Source organism: Patagioenas fasciata, chromosome 1 (genome assembly GCF_037038585.1).
Source record: "Patagioenas fasciata isolate bPatFas1 chromosome 1, bPatFas1.hap1, whole genome shotgun sequence".
NCBI lineage: Eukaryota > Metazoa > Chordata > Aves > Columbiformes > Columbidae > Patagioenas > Patagioenas fasciata.
In genome coordinates, this window is record NC_092520.1 from 90654570 (window position 1) to 90667115 (window position 12546).

A 12546-nucleotide genomic window follows, 5' to 3' on the forward strand; every position below is an offset into this window, starting at 1 on the left:
TTCCTTTCCTTTCCTTTCCTTTCCTTTCCTTTCCTTTCCTTTCCTTTCCTTTCCTTTCCTTTCCTTTCCTTTCCTTTCCTTTCCTTTCCTTTCCTTTCCTTTCCTTTCCTTTCCTTTCCTTTCCTTTCCTTTCCTTTCCTTTCCTTTCCTTTCCTTTCCTTTCCTTTCCTTTCCTTTCGTTTTCTTTTTTCTCCTTTCTTTTGCTAGTTTGCCTTTATAGAGAGATAATATCTTTCATTGGAACAATCAATTTTGGCTGAATTTGTGTTCATGGGGGAAAGTGGCATGAGCATCCATCGTTAAAGACCGTATCAGAGATGCACAATGCTTCCAAAACAACTGTAAACAGGGAGGCAAGTCATAAGTCTGGCAGTCTTTGACTTTATAGCCATAATGATTTCTTGTTTAATGTAGTTTATTCTACAAAACAAGATAAATTCATGTACATACATCCTGTCACTGTGTGATAGTCATGCGCCTGATACATCTACGGCACTGCTGAACTGTCTGCTCTGCTCTAGCTTGTTATAATATACATTTTCTCTTCAGGGAGGGAAGAAAGATAGATATCTAGAGGAGGTGTGAGGACTTCCTGGACTACTATGAGATGCATTTACTAATACTTTTTTTTGCAGTAAATGTTCTAAACTACACTATTCTACCTGTGTTAAAATACTACCTAGGCCAGGAGACTAGAGGTAGTATCTAAGAACAGTAACGAAGTACTCTGTTGGCTGCTCTTGTTATCATGACTTGGGATGTTAGGTGGTGAGTGAGGTGCAACAAGACTAAATAGTGTATATTTGATCTATACCTTTCCATTATCTGAAAGACAAGAAAGAAGTATTCTTCTCTGCTTCTGGATTTCTGGCTGGGAAAATTGTGATTTAACTACATCATATCGGATGTCCTCATCTCACCCAGGATAACTGCTGCTGTAGTAAAAACCACTTCTCTACCCAGTTCCATGCAGGCTTGAAATGGTTATTCTTATGGCCTGTAAGAAAGGCCAATAAAGAAATTATACTTTTGTGGCTGGTGTGAGGGCATTTATTCAACAACCATGCAGGCAAATGGAATATACCATTTGGCTTTTAATATTTGGCTGATTCTGAGCCATGCGATCCAAGTGATGTTGGAAATTCTGCAGGGAGTATGGAGTTAAAGGACATGCCTCACCAATGTTTATGCTTTCAAAATCAGTTCTCTACAGCATGGAGCAGATTCACCCTGAACAGCCCCAACATCAGTAAAGGAGACCAAATCCTTCCCACAGTGAGATTTTTTACAAATTTTCCTGCAGAAATAAGTTCATCAGAAATTGTCAAAAATGAGATTCTGTTTGTACTCAAAGGAATCTATAAAATGAAGATTTTACTCTGTGTGCAGTTTTTATTTTTCTAAAATTTCTTCTTGGAACATCTTCCATATGCTAGAATATTTAAAGCGTATTTTTAAATAGTGACTGGCAATCTGTGAAACACCATTTTAGCATGAATGAGGTCATACGCAACTGAAATACTACTTATACTAGGAAACTGGGATGAATTGAAAGTAGCACAGCTAAAAAAGGGAACGCCACAGGTGTTTTATTAGATAGCAGGTATTGGCTTTTTTTTTTACATCTGTGGAATAACTGATACTTCATCCTAAAAATGGTTACAAATTTGCATGTTTCTGCTACTGAATATCATTAAGTCCCAGTGTTCTTATTTTAGAGCATGTTCCTTTAAGGTATTTTTGATTAATAAAACATTATATCCTCTTCTAGCATATCACCAGTTTCATAATGTGATACAGGATTGAAATAATTTTGCTTGAATACCAGGCATCTGATGACTAGGAATATGCTGGGAAGAAAACAGGGTAGGCTATGCTCCTGCACAGAACACCTGGAGTTATCAGCACTCTGTAATTTTCACAGAGATGACTGTAAGGTGTGTGTGCAGCCTGCTATAAAGAGGTATTTTTTGTGTTGTAATAAATGAGAGAGTAAGATTTCAGTCACCTACTTAGTGATTAAGAGAAGTGGGATTTATCTCTATCCAAAATTTACAATGCCTTTGACTGTTAATTTGAGCAAGTCATGGAAGTGAAGCACCCTGGACTTCAGTTTCCCCATTGTTTAAAACTGAGATCTTCCCTAGTTTATTGTTATAAAGTACTTTAGAGAACCTTTTAAAATGTCCTGCTCAAATCCATATTATTGGGAGCCTTAGCACCATAGCCCCAGTAATAAATAGATTATAAAACAGTGACAGTCAAATCATTTATCCTGATGCTTCATATTTAATTTTCTGTGTACAGAATGCTATAATCTCACATTTAAAAAATACGCTACCTTCTATAAAGTAGTAGTTTCAGGTGATTAATCTTTGTGTAAAGCACAGAACCAATGTTTAAATGCAAATCAGGGGCCTTTTGGTTTGTGCAGTTTTGGAATCTTAGCACATGAATTGCAGCTTCCAGATGCAGCACACGCCTTAGAAGAGGAATGTGCATATTAAGTGAAGTACAGGTGATTCCACCTTCTTTACTAAAATGTGTGTAATAGACAGATTTAAACAGAAACACTGATGTTTAAAAACATGTATGCAATGGATATAAAACATAGAATTATTATGAAATTCATTTGCAAATGCAGATACTATTTAAACTGAGTACAACTGAAGTGTCAGTCTGGAAATATGGAGTGTCAGAGGCACCTGGAAAAACCATCCCTAGGCTATTCAGATGTAATTTCTGTCCAAGATCCTTGCTATCATGGCTACAGAAGATTTTGTACATCTTAAGATTTTACATAGATGGACTTTTTAAAGCTTTACTGTAATGGCATGTAATGAAGGCACTCATAACATCTAAATACCCTCTGTCCATACAAAGCAGAAGAGGTTCTCACGATTTGGGAGGAACCCTGGCTCCATTGAAACTGCTGCAGAATATTTTTAGTGACTTCACTGGAGCTAGGATTTTCTGTATCTTCAAACAAATACTTTCACAGTGATTAGCCCTAGAGATCAATATCAACTGCTGATGGTATTGAGTTGTAGAATGTTATTTGCAATAATGGTTGTGATAGAGACAAATACCTCCCTCTCGTCTTCTAAAGGAGACATAGAGGGAGAAATCATCAGTTTTTTCAGAAACACATCAAGAGAATTATAATTTATAGAACGTCCTGAGTTGGAAGGGACTCACGAGGATCACCGAGTCCAGCTCCTGTCCCTGCATATGACAACCCCACAGTTCACATCATGTGTCTGAGGACGTTGTCCAGTCTCTTCTTGAACACTGTCAGGCTTGGGGCCGTGACACCTCCCTGGGGAGCCTGTTCCAGTGCTCCACCACCCTCTGGGGGAAGAACCTTTTCCTCATGTCCAACCTAAACCTCCCCTGGCACATCTTCTTGCCATTCCCTTGGGTTCTGTCACTGGTCACCAGAGAGAAGAGATCAGTGCCTGCCCCTCCTGCTTCCCTTGTGAGGAAGCTGTAGCCGCCATGAGGTCTCCCCTCAGTCTCCTCTTCTCCAGGCTGAACAAGAGGAAAGAAAAAGGTCAGCGTAGTCCTGCTTTTCGCTAACTCTTTGGGCAGGAGGTCATAGTCTGCTCTGAAATCACATTGCAGCTAAAAAAATGGCCCCACCAGATACCTACCTAATGGTGTAGCTGTCCGATACCCTCACCGGTCATTGCTGGGGGAAAGGCAGTGTGGGTAGAATATCTTTGCAGTTTAGTCATTTCAAAGTATGAAAAAGGTCTTTTGAGGCCACAAGGGCAACTACTGGCTTCCTGAGATTTGCACTGATTAGAACAATCCTGGGCTAGAGCCAGGAGAGGGTGAGGAAGGATGAAAGTTTGACTTCAGACCTTCATGTCTCCATTTGTCCTGCAACCGCTCCGTATCTCAGCTGAGCCAAGAGAATCTAGCAATGTGCCTATACAGGAGATTTGTGTTAGATAAGCATTTTCCATTTAGAATTAAAAAATATAAAATACACCTTTTTGAAATATAAAAGGAGGATAACCCCCTTTTCAAGCACAGAACAATAAAGATATTCTGTATAATCATTCTGTAATTGTTCTCGGCTTTTCCTCCATTTGTTCTAATGACTGTGATAGCAGTCAAAGAAGTCACGTAGGCAGTACATATACATGACACAGCTACAGAAAATAAAAGTTTAAGCCGAAGAAATGAATCTCTCTTGTGATACTTCAAGATTTATCTATTAATTGCTTGCCTGTGGTTTCAAAACTGACAAAAGCTATCCAAAATTGCACTAGGAAATCCTCAGAGTTCAGTCAAATCTCTGATTTAGTCAGCTTCAGCTATCACTGCCATCACCGGCTCATCTATAAATACATCTGCTTTCACAGCGTACGCATTCTGAAACTTGCCCATTGCCTCCTCAGAAGTGCCAGGCTATCCTCTGCTGTTAGACAAGCCCAGCTTCAGTGAAGCCAACGTGAACCCAGCCTAACACACCAAGCCCATCCCTTGTTGTTAGCTTTGATAGCCGCTGCTATCATTTGATAGTTCGCTTGTAGCCAGTCCAAGTTGGCAGTGTCAGCCCAAGCTGATTGGAGCTGCAGACATTTTTGCTGACTGGAGTCATGCTATCTTTGCCAGTTTGCTGGAATAGACACAGACACTGATTGGGTCATGCTGAAAACATTCCTGTCCTATGAAGCAAGTCTGTTTGTATTTTAGGTTTGCCAGGACTAATGAATTAAAAATCTTGGGCTTGCCACAGTTTGCTGCTTAATAATGCCTGTGACAGAAGGATTTTTTCCTCCCTGAAGCGTGACAGCATCATAATCCCCCGTCACTGGCAAAGAGAGGAAGGAAAAGCGGAATTGTGGAGAAAAGCGGAAAAGGGTGATCTTTTGGGACAGCGAAGTCTATGGGAAGTGCAGGTAGCAGCATGTTGCCCTGACAGCTGTCTCAGCTTCTCAGACCGTGTCAGTTTGTTGCTATGCAGCAGGTGCAGCCTTTTCTTTTATTGAAGCTTTACTCCATAAAGGCAACGACAAGCCAAGGCAGTGGCTGGCCCTGGATTATACAAGTGCAGACACTCCGCTAAGTGAGGTAAGGCAACAGGTGTGAAAACTGAACAAAATTGATAGGGCTGTAACAGCGCTTAATCTGAGTTCTGATGCAGATTTTTTATGGAGAAACAGCAGCCAGTTCTTTAGGCAATTGTTGTGAAGAAGACAGCTGCACATTAAATCTCGTTAAATTCCAGGTTGCCCACTCACTCTCATCTCTATCTACAGAGATATTGTTCTTCATGCGTGGAGAGAGGAGGTGGGGAATCGGGGCAGTCAGTCTGCATGTTTCCCATGTCACCTGCATGCAGGCTGCTTCCATCCCTCTCTCTTCTCTTTGATTACTTTTTGTAATGAAGAGCTTGAGAATTCCACACAAAAAAAAGAAGTGTAAAGGGGTAAAAGCAATGGAAAAAAAAATGGATAGCAGGATAATTGTTGTGTGTAAAGATAAGATTTATTTTTGTGGATGGGAATAAAATGAAAACACTCTCTTGTGTTATGGTAGAATTCACCATTGCTTATTGAAGGGGTATTAATTTTTGCCCTCACATAGTAGGTGGTTAAAAGAGGCAATTTAAAGACATCCAGACCACAAAGTATGTGACTGGGGTAAGACAACAGATTTACTCCTAGCAATATTGTTATGGCAACTTTAAAACCTCTAGCAGAATGCACAATTTTAATTTCTTAGGCTATGATATGAAATGTGAAGTATACTCTTATGTGGAAGACCACTTGAAGTAGTAAGCAAATGTCAGGGGAATGTGTTCTACCAACACAGAATGATGAACAGCCTTGTTTAAAGGATGTGCTTATTGCTTAAAATCTATGTTTTTTTTTCTTTACATTGTATTGGAAGGTCTGGAAGGAAAATATCATAAATAATTTTGGATTAGTAGTTCTGTTGTTTTTTAAAAACAATGAGATGTCTCAAATGTTTCTTATAAGGTGAGGGTCTGGGGGGAAATAAAGAGATCAATAATGCTCAGGCAGTTACATTTCTTTAGTCTAAATCAATGCACTTCAAAATAGAATAATTCAGTTGACTCTAAAGATCTTTTCCTGAGTCTGAAATCATACACTGCAGCAGTTTAGTTGACTTTTCTTTGTCTCTGCCCAATAGATATCTGTTCAATTTTTGTATGTCTTAATTCTTACTCAATGGCGAATAAAGAATAATCTCTGATATCCTTCATATGTTAGTAGAAAGAGACGCAGTTCCAAACAAGATTTATTCAAAGTAATGATTTTAGATTATTTGTTGTTATTTTAAGAAAAGATTATGCACTTCAAATAACAATTTCTTGTGTACTCTTGCTACAGAGTAACCATACCACTCTGTTGGCTAAATATTAAGACAGAAAAAGCAAATAAAAAAAAGAAATGCTGAAAATTAATGGGTCAAATGAAAATTTTATATTCTTCCACTGATTGCAAGGCAGTGATGCCAGGGAAGGTTTCATTCACTTGTGCATCACCAAGAAATATTATAATCCTGAAATATAGTTCCATTCTATTGACTTTCTGTGACTGCCAAATAATTAACTGTGAATTAGAATGAGTTGTTGGGATTTCCATGAAATATGATAGCTACTTTACTGAAAAACTGCAAGACTATTGGCTTAGGAAACTGGCTTTTGTTTTCATTAACTAAATGCTGTGTTGTCTGCTGTCACATGGTACAGCTTTTGGTACATTAATTGTATTTTCCTGAAGAATTTGGTTTCTAATTCACTGAGCAGTTTTTATGGCAATTTACAAGCTACTCTCATAATTGTCCACATAGTTGGTATGGATACAATGCAGTCTGGATGGCATAGTCTTCAGTCCTAAAATAATTTCTTTATGGGCACATCTTTTGTGTGTATGAAGTCCCACTGACTTAATGTTCTCCACACATGGAGCTAATCAGAAGATTAATATCTGTGAATATTAGCAGCTTTGTGCTAGATATACAAGGAGATTAAGTTTGTATTCAGCTATTTAATAGAGTTTAACCCAAACTGTTCATTCAAAAGGTTAAATATCCATAGTAGAGCTCTGAGTACAACTTTTGAGTGTTCAGACATGCTTTAATTATACGATTACGGATCAGTAGTAGCTAATTCTTTGGTTGCTCAACCATTCTTTAGTGCCCTGCTTGAAATGAACTAGCAGTTTTTTTAATGGACAGGATTTCACCTCAGTAAAACCACTTTTTGGAGTTGGTGGTCTCAGAAGAAAGACTGAGGACTGAATAAGGTCCCAATCCGGGAGTCAAGCCCATGCAGACAGACCCCTACACCTGCACAGAGTTCCACTGAAGAATCACCACCAAGGTTTGGAGACCCCATAACTTTCTGGTCATTCAGTGTGTGACTATTGGGCGCAGTTTGACTTGGGGAGTATGGGTGGAAGGTAGGAGGATGGGTGCCTCCTCGTTGACACCATGTGGAGTGGTGTGCACGTTTCCAATCACAGGGCAGGCTGAGGGTCATGTTACTCTCAACTCCCCACCCCTTCTTCCTTCTTCACCTTCAGAACCAGGCAGCATTGCCACGAGTCAAGGCTTGCTGAAGGGGCAATGGCGGGGAGCAAGCAGGTGAGGAGAGGGGAAGCTTCCTTTGCCATTGTGCTTTCTAATCTGTAACTAGCAAAAGAAAAGCAGTCTCTGCGCTGAATTTCACTTTAACCATTTTTAAATGGAAAAGTGAAATGATGCTCCCTCAACTTTAATTATGAAAGTTGCTTAGCTAGAATGAGAAAGGTAGCTGTGAATGCATGAAAAGCATTAAAACTCAGTTGTTGAATGGTGTCACGTGCTCTGTAATAAATATATTGTTTGTATTATTGCAGCTGGAACAAACAAGTAAAAGCATTGACTCAAGTGCCCACATGATCACCACCGCCAGGGTACCTGCTGATAAGCCAGTACGAATTGCCTTCAGCCTGAATGACTCCCCAGGTACAGTTTAATTTATGGAGTAAACCTCAATGAAATAATTGCTTTTAAATTTTACATGTTCTTACAGTTTTTACAATATCAAATGAAGTCCAGTGTTATGGTTGGATTTTTTTTCTGAAGTGATAGCATGTGATGAATTTTCCTGTCTGATAACTTTTAATGTTTCAATTAACAGTTTCATTAGACTAAAGCCACTAGACTGACAGTTTCGATCTTAGCTTTCTTTCAGTGTTTTGTGGAATATACTCAGGACTGCAATAAACTATCAAATTTAGCTGCATATGCAGTATGTCTGATTTTAAGAAATTTTAAAACAAGTAAAAGGATTTTTTTCATTGCGGATGAGGCTAGAGCAGGAAGAGGCTTTCCCTTCAGCAGGAAGGTTGGAAAGTGCTGCACGTGCCTAGCTTAGTGAAAGGTTTCAGGAAACGGATGCCCCACATGCCATGTTCCATGAGAAAGCAGCAGAAATTTCATTGACGCTTATCCTGTCAGCTAGTGCTGATGAGCATTAATTTCCCCAAACGTACCCTGTACACACGTGGGCCCTTTGGCTTTTGGAATACACAAATATTATTAGTTTGCACCTTAAATATTATTGACATCTGGAAAGCTGTTGCCAAACAGTAACAGTCAGAATGAAATAAAGTAAATTGGAAGCTGGGAAGCATCCCAAAAAATGTTGGCTGTGCTCTTGCTAAAGGTGAGTGCCTGGAGTTAGGCTTGAGATGTGTTTATGGCATGAAATATAAGGATCTCTGATAATGATAACTGAAATCCACTGCTAATCACTGCTTTACGGAATGGTATGCATTGTAGGATAATGTGTGAGGCTGCTTCCTAAATCTAAAGTCTCAGCTTGAATACAATTTTCTAATTTTAAAAATATTTTATAATATGCATTATCTTTCCTAGCTAATTGTTGTGTCATATTAATTTACAGCTACAAGCCTGAAACAGAATCTTGTTCCCTAAGCAAGGAAACTTAAAATCAAACTTTTTCATATATTATTGCACATAACTTTCAGCTCATAAAGATTAGTGATGCTGAAAGATTGAGACAAGGAAGCACATGTGGCTGTCTAGGTGTCCTTCTTTAATGAATTAAAATAATCTGGCAATTACATTTTTATTATAGAAAGTAATAACAAATCACTCTCATCTCTCAAGACATAGTAACATGGTAAATTTCTTATAGGAATTATGGCAAAGATAAGTCTTGAAGAGAGATGTAAAAGGAAGGACAGTGCTCTTACAAATTATGGAGAAAGAATGCTTATGTGAGACACTGAAAACAAGTAAGGGAAAGCTGAGACCATGGGAAAATCAAAGAGGGTAGAGTGGTTTGTGACAAGAGACGGCAGTAGGAAATGACAAGGTTGTGAATAGCTTGGAAGGAGAGGACATGAAAGGCAGGAAGCCTAGCTTCCTTAACATTGCATCATATTTTATTTTTTCTTTTCTATCCTGCTAATAATTCCAGCCTCTCTCACAACATTTAGAGAAATAAACTCAATTACAGAAAGGTAATATTTTCTACTACGTTTTGTTGAACTCTTCCACAATTTTGAGTCCTTAATTGTATATATATATATACAAGTGTTCCTGCAGTATGCAATCCAGAATCTCTGTGAATACTGATAAAACTAAATAGCCACCAGTAAAGTGAGTGCCATCTTCTCCTCTCCATTGCATCCCCTTGGGGGCTACCAAGAGGTCTAAACCAGCATACTGTTTTACCACATCACAAGAATTCTGCTCTTGGTCTTAGTGGTAAGCCTGAACATGGTTATTATATTTGATATATCTAAAGAAGGCAGAGGAAATAAACTTCTATCAGATTTCAAAGTTTTCAGCAGACCTTAGTTGAATCAAGAGAGTAGAAATTAGTATTTAACACTTTTTTTTTTTTTTAAGATGAGCTGAAAAACATTTAACAGATAGACCTTTAGGTATTCCATATTTGGTGCTTTTTTTTCCTCCTTTTTTTTTTAATATTTCTTTGGTATTTTTTTTTTCTTCTTCACAAGGACATTTATTTTGAGCTCAAACAGGAGTTACCTGCTGTAAGTGTGATAGTAAAGCATCAGATGAGGCTCATGTACTGCTAAGATATATACAAAATTTCTTCACCAGGGCTAAGTGGTGAGGGAATCTGTCAGTCGTAGGCTTTTCCTTAAATTTTACCTCACTTGAAAGGCACAGTGACAGATTTCACCAAGAAAGGCTGCATTCTTCTTCTGGGGGTTGTACAACTGCTTAGTAGGAGGAACTGGCAGCATAACTAGATATAAAAAGGGGAAATGGAATGTTTCTTCTGGGTGGTGATTATCTCACTGGCTAGGATTGTAACCAAGCACTGGGTGTGAGGAGCAGCGAAAGGAGAAACTGCTTTCAACTCATGAGAAGAGATTACTTTGTGTTAACTGACCTATAAGACCGGAGCTGGCTTTTCCTGAATGTACAAGAAATAATTTGTGTTATATTATTTGTCAGTCAACACCTGATGGCTGAAATACTGGCCAGTTTTGTGCAGTATTTTTATTATGAAAGTAGGCTAACCAGTTCCTTAAAAGTCTCAGGAGCAGCCCATCAGTGTGTGCTATATAAGAAGACAGTTTTATTGTGCATCTCTTATTCCTGTATATATAGATATCTATGTTTGGCTCTTTTACTCAAGTTCACTAAGCTGGCATCAAACATAGGTTTCCCAGGGTGTGTCTGCACACCATATTGCACCAGTTTGACTTAAGGTACCTTTTAAAATTAATTAATTAGAACCGTATAATTTCATATAATTTGAACTTGGAAACTAATGCAAGTTAAACTGATTATGATGTTCTAAAATGTATATAAGTGTTCCCAAATAGAACGTCCATTGTAGTTTATCAACATCAATTAAATTAAGCTAATGGAATTCAGTATGTCCTAATTGATATCACTAAGTCTTATTTACTGAATATATTAAGAGAATTATTATAACAGGAACTTTATTAAATTTAGACAAGTGGATTTGTTTTGTGTGATAGTTCTGAGGGAAGGTTTTAAGGTAAACATCTCTTTGCCTTCCCTCCTAGAATAAAAACTTGAAACGAGCGGAAAAGCTCTGCTAGTGACGTGGTGATTAATGACTGGTTTTGAAATTACTAGTAATTTCTTTTGTTTGAAATCAGTCTACCTCTGATATCACTGTCCAGAAAAATCACTGGTAATGAAGGCAAAACATACATCTTCTAATGAAACCAACAGACAGTGGAATGGTGTAATACTTTTGCAAGCATAGCAAATGAGTTATTTTACTCCTCTTTATGTCTTTGTTGTCCTAGTGGATATGAAGAATATTTTGCTTTTATAGTTGACCATGCAAGACTGTTTTTCATTGAAAACCTGTAGGGACTGCTAAAATATATGGCTAAAATTTACAAAGTTAGTTTCCTGAAGTAGACCAAACCTACAAGTAAGTGGCTTGATCTTTGGGAATTGAGCAGGAACTTAGGTGAGATACTGTCAAAGGGATGACAGCTGTGCATTCATAGGCTTAGGTGAAGGTATATGGAGTAGGAGGGTTTTGCTCTTACCTCTTCTTTTATAGGTAGTTTCTATTTTTGGGAGGTCCACAACTCTTATTATTGAGCAAGTCTTCATAGCCTATTCCTGGGTCAGGCAGTGACCATTCCCCACTATTTTATGAGTGAGGTAACTGTGAGGTTGTGTAAGGTCACATCAGGCAGGGCTGTGAATAGAAGCCCGGGAGATGCAGGCAGCAGTGCCAAGTCGCAGTCACTTAGCCACACAGCCTTCCAGGACAAATTCGATGAGTTCATGCTTGTCTGTCAGTAACCAGGGCTGGAGCTGCTGAATCTCACCACCTTCCTGGGGCCAAGACTGGACCCCGATACACAGTTTACCGGTGTTGTCCCTCTGCAAGTTGCAGTGCTTGCAGTTGAGTTTGAGCACTTTTCCTGTGTAAGGGCTGATCCACTTACAGGATAACAACCTACTTATGTTACCAATTTAATTCTTTAATTTAAGAGGAAGGGGTCTGAATACACTTGCCCACGCACGTGGGAGAAAAAAATAGTACCTGATTGTATAATTAAAGACTAGATCATAACTCAGTTACTCAAGGAAGCAAAGCTGTGATTGGCATTTCCTAAATTTCGAGTGCTTGATTTAGTAACTTTAATGTGCTTTCAACACATTTAAATTTTTTTTGTTCTATTTCTGTCTGTGAAGATCCTAGAGAAACTGTAATTTGCAAGTTTATACTGCAAGTAAATCAGATGTTGTTCTTAAAGTATTTATTCATTACCTACTGCCTGTAGCCCACAGTTCAGCTAAATGGAGCACCCATGTAGGAAGAGACTGGGGTGTTACACTTCATTTTACCAGACATCGTGTCATTCAGACAGCAAAGTGTGAGGGATCTCACTTGTTCATCTACTTGATGGAGCTCTGGGGTATTGGAATCTCCAGAAGGCCAAAACATGATCAAATAAGTGAAGCTTTCCAGAAAGCATGATTCATCCTCAAATGTGCAAAGTTAGCATATAT

General features: G+C 38.5%; 1 protein-coding gene across 3 annotated transcripts in view; it reads left to right on the top strand.

Annotated features, from left to right (window-relative positions):
• The first annotated feature begins 4638 nt into the window (after window positions 1-4638).
• The window catches only part of MAP3K7CL (MAP3K7 C-terminal like), a 31015-nt gene continuing 23107 nt past the window's right edge, over window positions 4639-12546 (top strand). Inside the window, exons 1-3 of one of the 3 annotated variants that reach the window (XM_065848286.2) lie at window positions 4639-5085; window positions 7222-7366; window positions 7884-7992. In XM_065848286.2, the coding sequence (XP_065704358.1) occupies window positions 7923-7992 (70 nt within the window). In that variant the 5' untranslated portion in view covers window positions 4639-5085; window positions 7222-7366; window positions 7884-7922. Of the gene's footprint in view, window positions 5086-7221; window positions 7367-7540; window positions 7630-7883; window positions 7993-12546 lie in introns of those variants that run through there. The other 2 variants (XM_071810281.1, XM_065848295.2) reach the window with 2 other exon arrangements.